Source organism: Sciurus carolinensis, chromosome 13, assembly GCF_902686445.1.
Source record: "Sciurus carolinensis chromosome 13, mSciCar1.2, whole genome shotgun sequence".
Classification (NCBI taxonomy): Eukaryota; Metazoa; Chordata; class Mammalia; order Rodentia; family Sciuridae; genus Sciurus; species Sciurus carolinensis.
The window spans coordinates 53,096,312-53,118,481 of record NC_062225.1 but is presented as its reverse complement, the minus strand read 5'-3'; the positions used below and the strand labels follow the sequence as shown (position 1 = coordinate 53,118,481).

Genomic DNA, 22,170 nt, shown 5'->3' with positions numbered 1-22,170 from the left:
CAGTCTCAAAGCAGCAATATGCTATGTACTGGAGCTATGAAATGTAGCAAGCAGGTAAAACTATTCCATGCCGATTATGTCACTGCTTGTTTTACCAAAGCCCATGAAACACTGCTGAATAAAAAGCCTTGGTGTTACTTCTGTGGCCAAGATAAGGAGACAAAGACTATAATCCACAGAATTTGATTGCAGGAAATTAATTTCCTCCCAAGAAGCATAGAACCTACTGCAGTACCTCTGTCACTACCTGACAAACCAAAGGCGGCACTCTCCTTTAAATACAGTCATCTTTGCCAAAGTGTGCCAATTAGCTCAGCTGCTAACTTTCCCTGAATGACAACTTTGTACTCACAGCTTTTGGAGAGCATTCTTTGCTCAGACTGTCGCAAGAACTAAAAAGGGAATTTTACTTAAATGTTACCTAAATCATTTTTCCTCATCTGATGGAATATTTTCACTTGAAAGACATTTTCACCTTCATCTCACTTTTGCCTGTCTGTCAGTAGGGAATAGGAGAGGGGAAATACAACACTAATCATTTAATGAAATGGGAGGATTAATCTTCTAAACTAAGTAACTACATGTCCAGTCAGAAATTACTGTCGTAAATGGACTATGTTATCCAAGAATATTAATTTTATCTCTCAAATACATCTGATATGGTTTCAAAACAACTATGGATATAGCATACCAGTAACAGATGTGTGTTCAAACTAGAATGAAGCCACAATGATGAAAGCAAGACCTGAAATTCTTCAATTTTTCAATAACAGCCAAAATGTTGCTCAAGTCACGAGGCCAAAGAAGAATCTCCATGTAGCACATATACAAAGATTCCAAATAGCATAAATCTTTTAAAGTAACATATGACCCCCCCCAAAATCACTAAAATCTAAATAAATCTAAGGAAGAAATATATTATCATCCCACCACTTACATAAAATTTAGTAACAATAGGTACTAATGTAGAGCTGTTTGGAATATGCAATTCCTTTCATACCTAATTGATTAATCCTTTTTTCTATTTATGCTTCAAATCTGAAGACTGATTAATAGTTCCCTTAACTTTTTAAGATCAAAGGTATTTATGTGTTAATGGGACATCTCTCTAAAACATACAACAGGCTAGAGAAATTTAAATATGTTTATGAATTATAATTGTGGTTTTATTCATCAATCGTCACTCTTGCTTTATTGCGAGGATCGCTGAAAAATTTCTGAGGACATTTCATCCTAATTTGAATGTAGAAAATAGTATAAAATGATGAATAAAGATCAATGTCTTCAACAATTTGTCCCAAATATATAAAAGAGAGATGCAACCATCTTTTAACCATTTAGGACAATGTGAAAAAAAAAGGGACTTACTTACATTTTTTTAAAAAAAATTTTAAGTTTATTTAATAGATTTGCAAATTTTGCATTCTTTTTATAGTCCCTATTAAACAAAAATAAAACATTTTTACAATTAAAATAATCTGCAATAATCTACAATAAATACATCAATGAGCTGGGGATATAGCTCAGTTGGTAGAGTGCTTGCCTTGCAAGCTCAAGGCCCTGGGTTCAATCCCCAGCACCGCCAAAAAATAAATAAATAAATAAATAAATGCATCAAAGTTACTTTCATCTTTTCTCCCTTTCTTTGTACCAGCATGTGATGAAAACATTTTAAATACGAGTGAAAGAAAGTGAAGGAGGAGGGACTGAAAGAATGAAACATGCAAATTAGCTTTAACTTCTGAATGGTTTGTAGGCAAAACCCAGTTGATGTAGCAAGTTCATCATATTGGGCCTGGAACACAAGTGGTCCCATCAGTAGCGAACTTAAGTAGAAATGATGGTAGACATTAAATAAGCTGAGCCATTTAAGCAATTAGGTATGATTAGAGATGGACAAGTATTCAGCTTTGGTGGTGGCACACATTTCATATGAAGCCTACGTCACTAGTTGAAAAAAAGCAAACATGAGTATAAAATCTAAATATTTCAACCTACCTATATCCTGTTTAAAGAATCACATAGTAAAAATTCACATATAAGCTATGAATTACACACAGTTTAAAAGAACACTACATTATTTTTCTTATCAAGTTTCCCCATGCAATCCTGACTATCCACATTTAATGAAAAATGTCTATCATTATGTGCTCCATGGTCAACTGGCATTGAGGGTAAACTGCCAAGTCTACTTGTAGGGAGAGCACATATGTCCACCTTCATAGCAATGGAAAGGCGCTTGACTTTTGTTGGCAGTTTAGCCTAAATGAGTCAGGAGCTAATTGGTGGCACTAGCAAGGACAAAGAGCCCTGAGGAGGGTTATAACCTCTTTCATTTTCATATTCACTTCTCATACTCAGTCAAATGGTTACAGAAAACTTCCTGAGATTCCTGCACTCATAAATAGTGTTACCTTAAAGGACAAAATAAAAAGTAACTTTTCATTTTCTCTCTCTCTTTCTCCCTCCCATTTCCCTCTCCTAATATTTGGCAAAATTTTATGCTGTCTAGAAGTTTTCCACGTGATCTACTTTGTTTCATGTAGATTTATGAAGCATTTACATGATACTCTATGAATTTTCTTGTTTCTCATTGTCTAATTAATACTACTTAGGTAGGCATATGCTTTAAAGTGTTAGGACAGTTAAGGTATTTCCCATTATACCCTAAACCAATTTATTCCTATCAGATGATAATTCATTGTGGAAATGCATAGAAATGTAAAAGACATAGTCTAGTGCTTTGTCATATCTTATAAAAAGAATAATAAGTGGAATTGTTGTTCTGCTTTAAAAAAAATAAAATGTTTAGTCTTTAAAATTTTAACTTATCCAAAAAAATTTAACTTATCCTTGAGTTTGCTTAAGCTAGTTATCTTATATTACCATAATATCGGTTAAAAAAAAAAAACCCTCTTCTGATTTGTGTTCCTTATTTTTGACAGTCTTTGCACTTGTATCTGTGTAAAGAGCACCATTTCCCCAAATATGATCTAAGTACACAATGTCCCCAAGACAAACATATGTAAGAGACTCATCAGTGTGTTGTAGAGCAGAGTGCTGTTCGTGGTAGGCAGCATCTCCTTGCAGCTTCTCTGGTCCTCTGTCACCTCCTCCCCTTTCTCTTGACTACTCCCAGTTTTTACCCCTTTGAATCTCTTCTGTACCTCTCTCAGCTCCTGAGTTGTTCTTGAAGGTGGCCCTCAGAAATCATAGCTGGTGTTCCCCTTCACTCCGAGGTAAACAGAGAAGTTAAGGCCAGCAGAGACAGGACTCTTCTCTCCAGGTTAATGCATTACTCAACAAGGCATTCAATGAAATTATTGCCAAATTCCTAATTTCAAATCATGATATAAAATAACTTACTGGTCAAAAAGTCTTAATGTGATTGTTTCACCAGAACTATCTTTGTATTTGATATTGGGATGATTTCCTTAAAATTTAACTTTCTAAATTTGTTTACAGGTAAAATCATATGTTTTATCAAAACAAATAACAATTGTTTACTAATTTAATAATATTTGTTATGCAGATGGCTATTTGAGAAGCACATTAAGCCATTGAGTTTTGAATCACAGCCCATGTGTTCAGTTTGCATTGTCTGATTGTATCTAGTCATATCTTAGGATATGCAAATAGGAATCTTCAAGCACCCAGTTACTTAGGAAGATGATTCACAGAAGTTCTACACCATGCATTTTGAAAGTAAAAATTTGAATATTAATGAATTTGTTTTAAAAGGTTTCACTTTGAAAAGGAAAGTGTTTGACATCCTTGGTTATTCTGAGATGGGAAACATAGAAATCAAATATTATTATTATTAAGGAATAAAATTGCTCTTGATTTTATGTTTTTACAGATCCAGAGGAGAGGTGGTGTTTGAAGTAACTTTTCCTATGATGTAGAATGAGAGTTTTTGGGTGAAGGGATTCTATATTTCCACTGATGAGTTCACCAAGGCAAAATCATGCCACCAGATATTCTTGATTATCACTCAAACTGTCACTTTTATGAAACTATTTTGAATACTTGAATGAGCTGTTCTTCCACTGTAATCTTATTATATTTATACTGTTTCCAAAGTTAGCTTTCAGGGTGAGATTGTGATTTCCATGCAATTTTCCAGGTTGGTTTATTTCTATCAAAGAAATAAATCCAACATATAGGGACATCAACTATGACCCTATCAGATCAAGGGTGAAGAATGAGTGTTACTAAATACAAACAACAATGAAAATCAAGAATTTGAGCTTTAACAAAAAGAACTATAAGAAATTACTGGTCTTAAGAAATAACAGCAAGGGCTGGGGATGTGACTCAGTAGTCAAGTATCCCTGAACTCAATCCCCAGTACCAAAAAAAAAAAAAAAAACAAAGAAAGAAAGAAAAAGAAATAACAGCAAAACATAAAAAAAAAAAAAAAAGAATGTGAGCCATACATTTCAGATCAGGAGGGGCATATACAAGATTATAAAATTACATAAAGTTCTATATATTATTGTGCTAACTGGAGTCATTGAGTGTCTTATCTTACAATGATCCATTTAAAAAAACTATTGGCTAGATACACTTATTGAATTTTTTCCCACCAAATGTCTTTGACCAATTTTTCTAGTTGTATCATAGATTCAACTTAAAGAAATTGCTTCCAGATTTTTGTCACCACCCCACCTATGAAAAAAGAGTTGCCTAAAATGATCTCATTATACCAGAGTTCTATACTGTGTCTTAATAAGTGTGGAAGTTATTATAATTCTAGGCAATCCCTGAAAAGGGTTTCAGATTTACAGGAGAAGATTTGACATTTCCAAGTACTCAGTTTCATTAATACTGTGAAAAGAAAATTGGAATTGTAGGCTCCTGGGGTGTTTGTGAATTGAGATTAGCACAATTTTTTTCCTTCCATGCCCCCAAAACAAAGTTTATTATTTTTCCCATGTTTGTGCTTCAGGACAACATAGGCCAGAAGGAGCAGTTAGGTGCAATCACTCAAAAGAAGGTATGGTTTTTTTTTTTAAGTTGTTGATGGACCTTTGTTTTATTTATATGCAGTGCAGAGATTGAACCTAGTGCCTCACACATACTAGCCAAGTGCTTTACTACTGAGCCACAACCCCAACCCAAGAAGGCATGCTTAAATGCCACATTTGAGGGAAGGCAGTGCCCAAGGATCTACACGCATGCTCTGATTTTTACTTATGCTGTAGTTTTGTGAGAAAGGACAGATGCTGGATATTTCAGATTCCTCTCATTCTCCCCTTTCACCAATTTCTCCCATGCCCTGCCCATCTTGAACTTTACTCCTGTAGTCAAACAAGAATCTTGAAAGAGGACATGTTTGACAGATCTCAGCTCTTCCCCCATGAATTGGCAATTCAAAGAGCTTGGAAATCAATCAACCTTTGCCACCTGCTTCGTTGCTGGGTCTGACATTTTCCTCATCTGTTTTCCAAACCGACACTGCATTTGTCTGAAGGGAAGCTCAGGGGTTTAGGGGCCACCATTCTAACATGGAGAGGATCACTGTCTTCTCCAGAGACCTAAATATCGCATGGGAAGGAACGTTAGGCACAGATGAACTTATGTGCCTGCATGATAGAAAACAGGCTGCTGCCTCAACTGGCACCACATGGGAAGGAGAGGCCATGGCCAACTATGCCTTGTATAATTTGGGTGACACTGAAAATGAACAGAGAAACATACACATTCTTCCTTGTCTCTGAGGGAAGCCATAGCATCATGCCATTTACAGAATCCTGTTCTTCAGTTATCCAGTGTGTCCACAGCTTAGTTGCCTGCAGGTTCATTGAACTTTTTACATGATAAAAGCGTCCATCAGATTTTATAAGAACCCTGGAAAGCATCATAATGTTTACTAAAGTACAAGTGTGCCTACTGCTCTTGTGGCACTTCATTGTCTGCTCACAGCTACTACTCAAATGTATCTTCCATATTTTTCAAAATAAATTATCAATAATAAAAATATTGCTGTCCCTACATCCCACACATACCAAAGTTCTATCTCCATGGTTTGTTCATAGGATCTTTTTCCTCCTTCTTGTCTAATTAGTATTTATCCCTCAAGACTTAGCTTAAGTGTTCTATCTTCCCTCCTCCTGTCAATGAATATACAGTGAGCTATGGTTATGTTACAGGGACAGGATGGTATAGCATATAGTCAAGTGCACTGGACATATGCCCTCACAGACTGTGACATATAACAAGGTGAAGAGACTACAACAAAGAATCACACAGTTAAATATAAAGTAATAGCTGGGAGAGGCATGATGGTGGAAAACTGGAGGCACCACACAGCAGTGGGAGCGAGGCTTATGGTTGACACTAGGGAGTCAGAAGTGGGCAGGAGTGGCTACTAATAAGGAAGAACAAAATGTGGTATGACCATGAGGAAGGAAAGAGTTTAATTTTCAGAAACCAAACAAGAGCCAGAGTGGCTGCAGCAGAGTTAGTTTAGAGGAAGAGCGAGAAGAAATTTGAAAGTGGATATGAAATTTATCACCCAGATTGTAGGCCATGGAATGAGGTCGTATATGAAAACATTGGCACATTTGACTCCATAAATAATAATTTTACAGAGGTATTGCAAACAAAGTGAAAGTGCAGATGAGAAAGGAAGGGAAAAAATGCCATGACAGACCAAGAGGAAATACCTCACAAATACAAAGAGCATACACCAATTGACATAGAAAAATACAAACAACCCAGAAGTATCTGTGCAAAATACACAGAGGCACGATGTGAAGAGATGGGAATACTGCTAAGAATATGATTTTTTCATGTGTTTTTAGGATGTAATCCAATAACCAGTACAAAATTAAAAGTGAATAAATTCACTATATATTACATCACCCATATTGGTATGTATTCTATGTTATAATAAAATATTACTGAGATATTACATTTCTGTTATTTTTTCTTCTTTTTCAGACTTGATTATATGTCCTTTGACAGTTTCCTGTGACTCTCTCTTTCTTATCAATTTCTCTATCTTCCAAACTCTAATGAAAATTGAACAAAGTGTAGTTTCTTAACTGATTAGAGAAAAAGATTTTTATAAGCTGATAAATGTGCAGGGGTAAAATGTGGTGAATGTTACCCTTTAAGAAAGTGTGAGAGATCTTCAACTTCAAATTTTTAGCAAAGGTGACTACGGAGTGGGCGAAACACTGGTAATAATATTTTAGATTCTTTATAAAATATTTTTACTTCAATACTTCCCTAACTCCCACCCTCCATGATCTCTTACATAAAAGAGGTAATTATGTTATTTATATTATTAAACTAGAAGTTACTTTTCCTGTGCTCGAGAACTGGAATCAATATGTACTAATGCAAATATCGTTATCTGTTTTCTCTATTCTTCCAAATAATCTACTGCTGGATCCCAATGACTAAAGTCACTAAGTTATTTCAGGTGAACCAGGTCAACAGTCTTCAGTTTTCATTTGGATTCCTCATTTATATCAACAAATCTGACATCCACGGGGCTACAAATGTTTGATAGTAAACTTTGAGCTCTTTTTATCAATTCAAGAGAGTAGTCACAGAAGTTTCTAGGGTACTTTTCAGTCTTGTTGCTAAAGGAATGAGTTAAGAAGGGTCTTTCATCAGTCAAGTCAAACTTTCCATAATTGTCAGGCAGAAGAAAAATCATATAGGCAAGAGCTGAGAAAATCAGTTTCCAAGCTAGGGAGTCCAGAGAGTCTGTATGTGTTTTTCATCAAAATGTATTACATTTCAGAAAATGCAAGAAGAGCTATATATGGAAATGCAGATGATACTCTTTATTACTGATTTTTACTCAACTTTGCTTCTTGATAGCAAAATAGGCTTACCTTCCTGGGAGCTCATCAACTACACCAGCCAGAAACACTTAGACCTAAAAATCATTTTTTCTCAAGACATTTCACTTTCATACACATAGAAAAATTTGAACACTTTGTCTTATACAAAAACAGGGGATGCACTTCAAGGAAACCTCATGGCTTAGAATCAGGAATTTTGGGAGAACCTGGTTTATAGTAAGATAAAATTATACCATGTTATAGCTGGAGTAATGTGTGCTATGTGTGTACACAAGCATGTATGTGTGTATGTACCAGCAAATACAAAAGAACCTCTCTACTTCGCTCACTGAAGTTGCTAAAGTTGTCTTTTTCCCCTCTCACTTCATGAATTTGTAGGTATGGATAGATTTTTGACAATTTCTACAGAAGATTTCACAATTCCTTGGGATTAACTTAAATATATTGCATTAGCAAAATCCTCTTTCTTTACTTCCTCCCAGAAATAACATGGACTTTAGTTTATTAGATATTTCTAACATTACTTACCAACTGCTGCTCAATACAGCTATGTGATTTCTGACTCACTGCAATGTGTAAATTTCTTATTTTACTAAGTTAACAACCTTTGCTTTTATTAATTACTATTATATGATAGGCTCTGGGTTGAGAGCTATACACACCTTATCAAGTTTATTAGTCAAATACCACAGTTAGGTGGTATAGGTATTTTCATTACTTTGCAGGAAAGGAAATTGAGTCTCAAAGTAGTTAGGTTATTTAGGCTTCTAGTGGCACAGATAAAATTTAAAGCCAGATCTATCTACGGCTATTTGAGTTTTATACATTCCATGTATCTACATTTATGACTGCAGAGTATTATTATTATTATTATTATTATTATTATTACTATTGGAATTTCCTATTTTATCCCAACGGGAAAGAAGTTAACACTTTAGGCTTCTTTTCTAAGTAGCTGTGCATTTCTGCCCCTTCAAGTTACATTCCACTTCACCTCTTGCCATTTATCTGTCCTTTGCTATAGGAGTTTGCACTCCCACTGAATCTTAGAAAAGCAGTACAGAGAGGAAAAAAGAATATGGGATTGACACTAGATTCTTGTCCAGGCACTGCACCTAACTTGCTGAGTGACAGTTGGCAATTCCTTACCCTTTGTTAGCATTTCTTCATCAAAAACTCGATGGTAACATTTATATTATTTATCTCCTAGGGTCACTGGAAGGATCAGATCAGATTGGACAATAAATATGCAAGTGCTCTGAAAAGGATAAAGGTCTTTATAAAAACCTCCGCAATGATGGTCTGATTACTTTCCCTGTGTCTTTCACACAAAAGGTACTGAATCTGCAGTTGTCTATTAGACAATTCTGTAACACATACTGCACACCATGGCTTGGTCAGCTGTGGCAGGGACTTCCAAGGACATTATCTCTGTGGGGGTAAGTATATTTGAGGGCTTCCCTTTCATGAATGGAAGTCTTGTGAGTTGAGGTGGCAGAAAGGACCATTTACATCGCAGGGCATGCTGTTCCAGGCCATTAATTGCGGTGCTGCATGTGAAGTGTTTCTGTTTATCTGTGAAACATTCTGTCTTTAATGGATCAGTGCTTTCTGGCTTCTATGGTTGGAGTGAATTAAATTTCTCCCTCTTTCAAATTTTTATTATGATAGTTTATGTTTTTATATGTCATGAAATCAATCATCTAAGACTATTCTTTGGTAATAGCTGATGATATGGTTTATTATCTTGGAAGTAATAACTCTTATGGTTAGGTTTTAGAGTTTCTAAAATTGTTAAGTCAATTCTTTTTCCCTTCCTTCCCTGCTCTGAAATTTCATGGTATGCTCTGGATGAAGCCCAGGGTGGAGTTCCTACTGCACCGTTTTCAATGGGGCAGTTTTCCTGATTTAGAACTGGGTCTATTCATTTTGGGTGATCATCTTTATATTCCTGTAATGAAGATATTGCCATCTCAATTTTCTTTTGTAAAAGGGAAAAGATGATATTCTTTTTGGTGCAAGTGCAAAGTGCGATAGCTAAGGTGAAAGACGATACAGCTTCTCCTCTGAGCCCATTAGAGGGAAGGCTGTCAAGCCTAGAATTAGGAAATATGGAAGACAAGACATCCATCATGGGGTGGGGGTGTTGCATGGGTAGTTATGTCCAGTAAGTCATGCTGCCCAGAGTGTTCCTGAGTGCCGTGACAGAAAGGGCAAGGGGATTATCAGAGCAAGTGGGACAGCTGATCATTCCTTGCCTGAAATGCAGAGCCCTCAGTTTGTTTCTACCAGAAATAAGAATAGCAGATACACATGCTTCCCCCCACCTTAGCAACGGAAATATAAGCAGCTTAAGTCACTGTTCCTGTCTCACTAAGTACATAGTGGTTACTGAGAAAAATTTTATACTGACAGAAATTCATAGTACTTTGTAAAACATTCTAGATGCTAAGGTGCCAATTGCTAACATTTTCCTTCTTTATTTCAATTTCTTTTATGGTTTATTCCTTAGCTTAGAACTAATGAAAATCTCATTTACATTATCAAAATTTCCATGTGGCAGACTGTATGCTAAGTGTACTTCAGGATTCCTCTCATTTTTATCAGAACCACAATGGCATGAGGATTGGACATGATTCATGTCATTTTGCATATGCAAATATTCGGGCATACAGAGGTTCTGACTGCACAGCAGGGGAATGAGCTTGGATTTGAACTCAGTCACTCTGGCTTCCCAAGTTTACTCAATGAAACAAAAAGACTACAGTGGGCTCATACATGTGGCTTCTCTTTCTCCTAGGTTTGTTTATTTCTTTGTTTATGTAACTGGTGGCTCTGGTGGTACTGGCAACTCTAACGTATCATATTTTTAACCTGGAAAAATAATAAAGGATTCTTGCCTTTCTTATTTTATAGTGCCAAGCTTCTTATAACAGCCCGTGGATGAGTTAGGAGCTACTAATGATGACAGTGATCTCATCAAGGAGTCAGTGAGTTGAGATGAGACCTGGGGGCTAAAGCCAAATGTAGCATTTGCTGTTCCTTGGGGCACATATGGTAACAATGAAAGCATATTGGTTCTTTGTGGAGGCAGCGTGCCCTGTGGAGTGGAACACAGAATATGCTGCCTTACCTCTGATAGCATCCGAGGAAATGTAATTAATAAGGTAGAAAGAAAACTCCACAGGAACCAATTTCATTATCAAAACAGGTATTTGACACGACTTGCAACAGAATGGGACTTCATTCTTTTTGGATTTTAGGTTTTAATAAGAGATAGACTTACCCTATATTTTTCAGAACCTATACTACATTTCTCCTTTCAAGGTTGGTGAATATTTTAGAGCATGAAAAAGTATCCTATTGTCTCTCTCCAAAGCACAACAGGACGTGTGTCACATTTTAGAAAGGCTTTTATGGTATTTTAGCATTTTCTAATGAAGATATAATGTGAAACATGTTATTAATGCTTTAAGACTGTACTCATACAGGCTGCTTATAAATTTAATCTGTACTCACTACTGAACAGGTTTTTCTGTGACTGTAAGAGAGTTCTGGATTACCTTCCATCTATTTTTTAAACATTCAAATAAATGTGTACTCTAACTCAGCAAACTCATATGATAATTATTATAATAAGATATTTTAATAGAGCCCACTCTCTCTAATACTAAAAGGCGCTGTGCTCATCGTTCATTCATATCAAACCTGCATGTATTATGAGGAACCAGCACAGAATAATTCATCCACTGGAATAAAACTTATGCTGGTAGCAGCAACTTCTCTACCTATTATGAGGTTCATCATGCTTATTTGTTAAACCTGAGTATGTGCCTGACACTCTGCCAAGCACTGTGTATGCATATTCTTTTTTTTTCAACCTCATAGTAACCACATTCTTTTCACTTTACCAGCTAAGAAATTGAGCATCAAAAATGTTAAATAGCTTCCCCATGACCAGGAAAGAATTGCCTCTCAAACCAGTTCTATTTCAGACCTAGTCATAACTAGTATTCACATCCTGTTTCGTATCCCAATTACTACAAAGTGTTGTTAAAAGCTTTCCTAAAGTGTAATGGAAATCCATCCATCCCATTATATTGTACAAAAGAAATCCAAAAAAGCACATTAGGTTCAAAATAGTTCAGGTTAAATAAAATTTGCTATATTTAAAAAAAAAAAAAAAGTTTTTCTGTTTGTTCTTTTGTTTTCTGCTATTCTCCCAGTCGGAACTGATTTTAGTGGATGAAAACTGGTTGCTGGGAAATTTGACCTCAGGCTGACCTAACTGGAGATAGACCTTCTTACTGTTTCTAGGTTTCTAGCCTTTCCTTAAAGCATTTGTATTTCCAAATTCTTTCTCTGCTTTTTTGATATATAAATATTTTAAAAACTTCTTTCCAGTGTTATAAACCAAGACAATAGATATGATATATATATATATGTACATGTAAATTTACACATATAAATATATATGATTATATAATATATATACATGTATATAATATATATACATGCACATACATATATGAATACACACATATATATGTACATTTACATATATATCATATGTGTACATGTTTATATATGTAAATTTTATCCTCCAGTATGTTACATCATACACAATATATGTACATATATATATAGTTTATATATAGCATATGCTATATGTCACAAAAACGTATGCACACACACACGCACACACATATAAATATATATATATATATATATATGATGTAACACACTGGATTGGGAATTTTATTTTTATAAATATATTTATAAAGTTCCCAAATCAGTATGTTACATCCTAAAAGTCAGCTTCTGCATCACTGACCAAATTCCAGATGTCCATCCTGAATGAGGAGCTGGGACCTTGGAACTGACTCTGACCTACTACTCAGGATATGCTCTCATGTTCCCAAATATGGAACACTGATTAGTGCTGTTTTTCTGACTGCAGTTCAAAATCATTCATTTTATAGCAATGTGTTGGCTATTATGGGCTAATGAAACTAACTTTTAAATAACTACATAATAAGTACCCCCAAATTAAATATAGAACAAAATTATCTTCTAATTGGGTTCTAAAAAATATGATCTAATAAGTGATATATTCCTTTAAATGATTGAGATTACTTATTTAATGAAAAGATGCACCTTGTTCAATATACATATCTTTATTCCTAATGTGGTTAATGGGATCATTCAATAGAAATTCTTTGATCTTTTCTCAAAATAGCACAGTGGAAAACCACTCAAAATTGCATGGTAATTGCAGTAAATTTACCCTAATGAAGAGTAATACATGTAAGGGAACTTTTGCCATCAAATTTAAATTCATGGCATGGAATTACTTAAATGAACATCTTAAAAATTGATCCTATATTTGTGAGGTACCTGAATTTTAGAGAAATAACTTTCTACATTCCAAGAAATTAAAAGCCCACCTTTTCTAAAGTATAGAGCCTACTAGCTCTCTCATTTTATACTAAGTAAATTAATCTCTCTGAATCTTCTTAACTATGAAGATAATTTATAATTTTGGAAAAAAATGAAATAGAATACTGCTTGTAAAGAGCAAACAACGATAGTGAGCAGACTAAATCCTCCCTAACTTCAAGTCTTTCGGGTGATCGTTCGCTACCCATGATCTGAACCCTGGTCAATGTGATGTAACAATGCACAATCTGCAGCAGTCTTTAGTTGCTGGCCCCATCTCCCCATCTCTTCTGATTCAGCTAATATTTATAAGGTGCCCCCCAAAATGGATGATCCCTCCCTCTCTTTCCCTGCAACTAACCAGATACTTTATTGTTCCACGGAGCTTTTCTTTTCCTAGTTTGACAAAAGTTTAATTGATCTGAAAGGGGCCCACTCTCCTATTAGCTACCTTCTCCCACATAAGTGCAAAGAGAATTGACACATTACTCTTAGCATTGTAAATCTAAGAGGAAATTGTCTTCCCTGAATAGGGCCCCCAGGAAACAGGAAACCAAACCTGTTCTTTACAACAAATAACAAATTGGAGTTATTCATCAGGAAGCTCTTGCACCAAAGAGGGTCATTATTTTCACTTAAGATTTTGAACATCAACATAAAAATCACCCCTTCCAAACTTCTCTAGGAGTTTTGAGAAAGGCTTCCACTTAGAAGAAGGCCCCAAAGAAAGACACACTGATGTGTGTGATTAAAGGCCATCTGGGAACTCAAGTGGTTTTGATTGCCATTTTGTGAATTTACTAAGTGAATCTAAAATGCAAGGTTTCAAAGCAATCTGTTCTACAAAGACTTATGTTCATGCAAAATAATAGGAATCTTGGAATATATATATATATATATATATATATTTCTGAAACACAAATAATAACAGGAAACACTCATATAACAGTTATTCTAAGCAAGGTATTGTTCTTCAACATGCCTTCCATATGGTGATCCATTCATTCCAACAACCACACCTCTTGGCAGAGGGAAAAGCACAAAAGGTGCAAGTGTTTTTGACACAAAGTGTGAAGAAAAGGTCATTCATCTGTCAGGTGTGTAGGCAGCTCACACCAGGAGTTTTAGGACAGTGATGGCCTGTGACCTGGAGGTTGCTTGATTTCTATCTGTGACTAAGAGTTGGGGTTCAGTTAGCTCTCCTAAATTGCACAGTCACCCTTTCATAACCTAAAACACTGCTTGTACGAATGTGTAGTTATCATGCAAGGCGAACTGCAGGACAGTGCAGCTAGAATCAAACATAATTGAGTTCCATGTGTTCCCACCCAGGGGGTTGTCCCTGATCTAGTTTCAACATGTACAGTTCCCATCAGGAGGCCTGAGTGGTTTTATCAGTTGCCCACCAATTTTCAGCCAGGAAAAGAAACAGCATTACGTAAAGAGTAAAAATAGCTTGAATATTATTTTTATATGACTGAGTTGGGAAAAAGGAAAGCTGTCATTTATGTTCTACCTTATGGCAAACACTGCAATAAGTGCCTTAAGTATATTCATTCTAATTCTTGCAACACCTCTGAAAATAAGTGATATTTTGATGTCATAGGTGAGGAACCAGAAAATCAGAAAGAATAACTAAGATGGCATCTAGAGTAGAATGAAGAAAAATCCCTTGTTAGAATCCAACTCAAGGTATAAATTCCGTTTTTGTCTCTATGGTTAGCACAGCAGTGGATGTACACCAGGACTCAATAATACTTAATCAATGATGAGACTGATGACTAAACGCACAGCTCCCCTCTTTTTTAAGAGTCCTGGGTGGAAGGTAACTCAAAATTATCAAAAACTTAATAAAAGGTGTAACTTATAAATACTCAAGATAATCCTGGATCTTTTGTTTGTTTGTTTGTTCTATTAACAGTCTTAGGAAGGCATCTAAATAATGAATATTTGCAGAGGAAAAACTATTTCTGAAGGTGGGGAGGGTCCAAGAGATTAGAAAACATTCATGTGTAAATCCTCATGGAAGGTGAAGTACCTAGAAGACTGGGTGATGCACTTATTAAGGTAACTATGCATCTCTTTAGAAAAATCTGCTTTCACTTGCTGAAGGAATCACAAATGTACATAGCAGACATGCATTTCTTACATGTCTCAATATGTTACTTTTCTAAAAAGTCAGTTTCCCAGAATTTGACCTGCTGATATCTGAAATGCTTTTCCTCAAGATACATCCAGTGGCATCCAAAGCCTAATAAAATCAGCAATTATAATTATTGATAATATTATTTTATATTTGTATTCTGACAACTAGTAAGCAGGAAATAGATTTAAGAAAAACAGTTCATTCACAAAGAAAGACCCGTAGGAGGGGCATCCTAATGTGAAACAATATTCATATTCAAACGGAATAAAAAATAAACACGCATTCCTAAATGATAGGTGGAAAATAGGAAAGTCATAAAAAATAAGACCTGGAGAGATAAATTCACAAGTCAAGCTTGCAGTGAATGAGTGCACCATGTAAAAGAATCTGAAGTTCTTGCTTTAATAGGAATGAATGAATTAAAAACTAAGGAGCGAGGAAGGAAATGCTAAAGGAGAGGATGAGAAGTTATACCAGGCTTGGTCTGAGAGTATTAAGGTAGCTGTCATTAGATGGAGTCAGGAAGTCTGTCTTGTGTTTTGGGTAAAAGACTTTGGTGCAATAGAAAAGAATAACACTTCCAGAACAAGTCCCCATGCAGGGAGCAAACAAACAGGGTTCCTCCTTCATGGAATGTACCTTTTGGTGGGGGTTGCAAGCTATACATTAGTGAACCAGGGACAGGTAAGTAAACAGGATGATTTCAGGTACTGAGAGATGTGGTAAAGAAGAAAGGGAAGCAAGATCATCTGAAGTGTGGATACTGCAAGCTCCTACTCACCTTCCATTGTGTTATGATATATAACAAAGCAGAAAAAGTCAGGGGAAAGAAGAGGAGTAGAGGAAGACAAAGGGATTCTGTCTGTCTCCTCTGCTCCATCTCCTTTTCTTCTTCCCCCACCATCCTGTTCTCCTGTGAACAGCAGAAACAATGGACCAGTCTCTAAGAAATGGTTAGTGAGACCTATAAGCAAGGGCTAGAATAACTGGGCCATTTAGTTCAATAAGAAAGAAAAAGTGACAATTTAAAGTGCAATTAGAGTCCTTGCACTGGATTTACTGGGTACTTAAGGTACAGACTATATAAAGAAAATGATAGTCCATACAGATACAGCAAAAGTGGGAAGCAGATAACTGAAAATCAGCAAGAATCGTGATCAGTAAGAACCTATGCAGTTTTCACCACTGTTTGAACACTATTAAAATGCTTAAAAAAAAAACAAAAAACAAAAAACAAACAAAAAAAAAAAACACTAGTTGGGAAAACAAAAATTACACACTTCTATACAAACAAACACCAGATTTTATTATTGAAATAATTCAAGTTGGAGGATCCTCAGAGAAAATGAGATACAAAAGAAAAATGTCCTGGTGTGCTGGATTAGCAGCAGAAAGGGTATGTGAGCTTAAGAGAAATGGGGAAAGGGAATGTAAAGGTGAAAGAAGACAGAGAGATGGGAGACAATATTGACAAAAAGCAATTCCTGAAATCCCTATTTATTTATGTATTAGCATAGAGAGAGTCATAAGAATACCAATAAAAACAAAGGCAGGATCTTGGCCAAGAGACCCAGGATGGTGTCATAAGGTGCCTGTGTCTGTCCATACAACTAAGAGGGACTAGTTGCTAAAACTGATGAGTGGGGTATTGAATGGATGATCACCAGAGATCTAACAGTTACACAGCACAGGTGATGCCAGAGCTGACAGTCTTGACTGAGGGGTGGAGCCTAGGAAGAAGGGTGGGAGCACACTCGTACCCACCCTTGCTGAGAGGGGGCTTCTGCACTCCTCACTGCAGGGCAGCTGCTCTCTAAGTGTTTGCATCAGTAGCTACAGTCAACGGGGGGAAATGACAATCAAAAAGAGATGCATTCATCTGTTGAAGGGTACCTAGGTTGGCTCTATAGCTTAGCTACTGTGAATTGTGCTGCTATAAACATTGATGTGGCTGTGTTAAGGTTGTATGTTGATATTAAATCCTTTGAGCCTATCACACTAAGTGAAATAAGCCAATCCCCCCAAAAAACCAAAGGTCAAATGTTTTCTCTGATATGTGGAAGCTAACCCACAATAACAGTGGGAATGAGGGAGAAAAGAATAGGAGTTCAGTAGATCAGACAAAGGGGAATGAAGAAAAGGGAGGGGTGATGAGAATAAATCTGACATAATTTTCCTATATACATATATAAATACATCACAGTGACTCTCAACATGGTGTATATCCACAAAAATGGGATCCTAGTTAGAACAAAATATATTCCATACTTGTATAATTATGTCAAAATGGATTTCACTGTCATGTATAACTAAAAAGAACGAATTTTTTTAAAAAAGAGATGCACCTGTACATCCTGAAACGTTTTATTCAATATTTTAGAATAATAGGTTTACTTTAAAGTGGTACTTTCATAAAAATGTAAATATGTCATTTTATTGTGACATACAGGTCTCCTGTGGCTCTAGGTGACATCTATGGAGGTCATGAACTAGCAGACAGAGGCTAGTTCATATCTTCTACAGTCATTTTGTTAACACAAACAAGAGAAAAACTGAATTTCAAGAAACAACGCTTTGACAAAGAAAGCTAATATGAGTGACCTCAATACTTGGAATTGTCAACATATGGACTCAAATCTAGACTGTGATTCATTCATTTTCAGGATCCACAGCCTGCATATAAGGCACAAGGGCTATATGGACAGTGTTTATACATCATTCACATCAGATGAGATGCAAACATATCATAAAGAAGAAGGAGAAATTATGCATCATCTACAAGTAAAATGCATCCATTTGCATTTCAGGGAACCACGGCAAGATTCAAATATTTCTCTATTAAATCCACCAAGGACTCTACCTGCTATTTGCTACTACCACAATACTCTCACTTTCAAAATTCAGAAATACACCATTTAAGATAATTTGCTGGCAGAGTGAATGGTGGGGATGTTTTGTCAGTACAAAGGTCAAATAATTTTGCACAATACACTGCAATTTTTTAGCCTTAGAATTTTAATATAAGTGACCCAAAGGAAAGTCCATTATACTGTTACACACATAAATTATGCTGTAAGCTATTGGAAAATGAACTGCAAGGTAGCAACCCTGTATGCTGTCCCCCACCACTTTTTCTGAAATACATAATCTTGATGGGTTTTGTTTTTTAACATTTAAAAAAATAATTGCAGGAAAATTTGTCCTTGTAAAAGTAAGGACCATAATCGAATGCACCATTATATGGTGGGGTAGCCTTCTACACATAAATGGACAGTTCTTCTAGGAATGTGACATGCAACAAAGAATTACAGTGAAGCAAGGAAGTAAGAAAAAAAAGTGGACTAACCTAACCCACCTGAGCTCGGCTCACAGGGGTCAATGTCCTCATCATCACTGGGACACTCTGCTGAGGCCACAAGGATGTCATCTGTGGTCTGCAAAAGAATCACAATCAGAAGATTAATTTAAGGGATCCTCACATATCGTCTTCTCTTTGTCTCACTGATAAGTGAAACACGGTTTGCATTTACCTCACAGGTTGAGAAACTAAATTCATTATTTCCCTTCCCCCCCAAAAAAAGTTTAAATTCACAAACTTATTTTTAGATCTCTCATGAAACTATCTGCATGTGTGTGAAAACTTGCTTACACCTTAATTACATGAGGATGTAGAAAGGGTGATGGCCAACTTGTAGACTCATATTCATTCAAATGCAGAGAAAAGCTACATGCAGTAGAGTATAGATGTTTAAAACAAGCTGGCAGGAACAGATGATCTGAAATTTATTACAGCCCTGGAGTGCTACAATGTATGCATCAGTGGGCTTTATGTAGTACTTGTGCTTGGCTTTCTAAAAGCAGAGCAACCATAACCTTTTACATTCACAACCAGGTAGAGTTTGATAAATCTTTGAGATGTAGCCTGTCATTATTAGGAAACACAGATTAAGTGAAGAATTGCAAAAATCTCTCACTGATGCAAAAAAGGGAAGCAAATATAGTCCATTTAAGACACTTTTCATTTGTGTTACGCTTCACATTCAAATCTCATTTTTGCAGTGTTCAGATAGCAGGTATTATTCCCCCCTTGTCCTTTACATCATTAAGGTTTCATAGTAAATGAAAAGTGTATTTTGAGTAGAGTGGGGGAGAGGTGACCGCTTCCTGTGTGACATTCTAGTTGCTTCATTGCACTTACAGCAAAAAAGATAACTATCGCTGTAATAAAAAGCAGAGTGTAAATCCTAGCAGTTAGTCACATAATCAACACATTGACAAGCACCAAAGGTTGTTCTTTACTGCCACTTACAGCAGTGATAAACTCAGCAGAGTTATTGCATGGAATTTGTGAAGGTTTACATCAGATTTGGCTGATGTGAAAGTAAAACAGAGAGATTCCAAGGTACAAAGAGAAAAATACCTCATTACATCTGCTAAGGATTAAGGAGATTTGAATTTCTTAGAGGAGATTCAGAATTGCAACATGGAAGCAATCCTCATTTAAACATGGAATTAAAATAATATAGGTGTTATTTCAAAGAAAAAGCAGAAATATGGTATGACTTACTTTCATGAAAGGGGTCCCTAATATTGTCAGGGATAAGGTATAAATAAATACATTTTAAGAAAGTTGTAGCAGTTTCAAAAATGGATCCAAGGGGTAATGAAATTTCATGTCACATATTAGGTTTAAAATCTTTCAAGCACAGGATCATTAATTTAGAATGCAGAATTTGTTCAGATCCTAATACTTCACAATATAGTTGTAAATAAATACAAGCCATTAAGTAGCTTTAAATAGCATTTTGAGATCAGTTTATTTTATTCTGATCTTATATCTTCTGAGAGTTTCTGGATTCATTCATTTTGCTGTTGTTGCTGTTGTTATTTTAAAAGAAGTTCAAAATATTGAATTTCCTGAAAGTATACCTGTTAACAGTGAAAACTATCAGCAAGTGGCATTGTAGGCATAAGGTCTCTCTCATTAAAGAAGGTTTTAAAAGGGAGAGAATCCTTTTCCTCTTGGCACAAGCTCATCATGCAGGCTAACATTCAAACTGAAGTGATAATGACAAGTTATTGGATTATGTGATCATGCAGGGCAATTGTTCCAATACATCCCTGAGCTGATAATCAGCTTTTTTCTAGGATCAACTTTTGTGGAAAACTACCTTTATTCTCAACCAAAGTGGATATTCTTTCAAATTAATTAAAATTAAATTAACTAATTCAAGATAATTTTTCATTTTTCTTGAGGAGTTTTAATATAATGGATGCAATCAATTATACATTAATTATGCTCTTGTAATATTCTTGTTAGGTGGACAGGAATGTGAATAAGTGCTTTAAACCAGTGGTTCTCAACTAAACAGCCATATTGTCGCTTTTCCCCTCTGCCACGTGGAGGAACCTTTGGCAACATTTAGAGATATTAAGGTTATTAGGCTGAGGTGGTGGTGTGGGTCTGTTACTTTTGTATCAAGTAGGCAGAGACTTGAGGCATTGCTAAAATAACCTAAAATGCTCTAACACTACAGCTCTAACAGCAAAGAATTATTTGCCCTAAGATGTCAATATGTCAGAGTTAAAAACAAAAACAAACAAACAAAAATCTGCTATAGATGTTTAAGAACTACTCTGTGATATATTTTTCTCATTTGAAAAAATGAAGACTATAGCTCTGGGCCTGGTGACACACACCTGTAATCCCAGTGACTCTGGAGGCAGAGGCAAGAGGATCACAAGTTCAAAACCAGCCTTAGCAATTTATCAAGGTCTTAAAGCAACTTAGTGAGACCTGTCTCAAAATAGAATAAAATGCTAGGGATGTGGCTCAGTGGTTAAGTGTCCCTGTGTTCAATCCCTGGTACAAAAAAAAAAAAAAAAAAAAAAAAAAAAAAGAAATTACTACATGAAAGTACCTAGAATGGAATCCCACTGCAAATGATCATTTAAAAATTCCAATATTATCAACATTGTCTTTAATGTTCTATGAAGGCAGCACCATTTTAATTATATAATTTCCATCTTTATAAATAATATAAACAATATAATTTTATATTTTAAACCAAAATTTGTACATATGAATTATTTTCAACTTGAGGGCTCCTATTAGTTTGATATAAAGATACAGTTGCTATATACTTGGTGAAATAAACTTCCATCTTTTGCAGCCCAGGTTCAAATTGTGACTTAAGCAAGCATCAAATAAACATGCTTCTTGACATAAATTCATGACCTAGAAATGTGTGAGTTGGTGGAAACTGATTCACGGAAGGCTAAATTATTTAGGCAATATAAATTTTAAAAAATTAAAGCTATTTTCCTTTGGAACAATTCCATAAGAAGCAGAAAATTTTGAGATGTTGTTACCTTTCACAAAACACAGATCCAGAATAATAAAAGATGTCATACAATAGTACCTTCTACAGAACCCTTATGTTAGGAAAAAAATCACTATTCCTTTTTGTGAAGCTATATTTTAGTTTTTAATGTATTTTTCTGGTATAATAAATATACATTATTGATTTTTACATATTTATTTCATTCATAAATTTAAAACTGAGAAACAATCCTGTGAATAAAAGATCGAAAATCAATTGATGCTTTGGCAGAAATCATCACACTATGAAAAATCAGAAAGTGGCTCAATATAAGGAAAAAAGATAAAATCAGAAAGTAGTTCAAGTGTAGGAAAAAAAATCAAATTTCATTTTGAGGTGAAATTAATTGAGCAATTTTTTAGCTAAAGCTGTGTAA

At 35.4% G+C, this 22,170-nt stretch overlaps 1 protein-coding gene across 38 annotated transcripts in view; it reads right to left on the bottom strand.

Moving 5' to 3' along the window:
- The window catches only part of Nrxn1 (neurexin 1), a 1,060,789-nt gene that overhangs the window by 4,674 nt on the left and 1,033,945 nt on the right, over positions 1-22,170 (bottom strand). For 26 of the 38 annotated variants that reach the window (XM_047521996.1, XM_047521998.1, XM_047521995.1 and 23 more), the window contains one exon: positions 18,758-18,845. In XM_047521996.1, coding sequence (XP_047377952.1) covers positions 18,758-18,845 — 88 coding nt within the window. The remainder of the gene's footprint in view (positions 1-18,757; positions 18,846-22,170) is intronic. The other 12 variants (XM_047522001.1, XM_047522007.1, XM_047522011.1 and 9 more) reach the window with 1 other exon arrangement.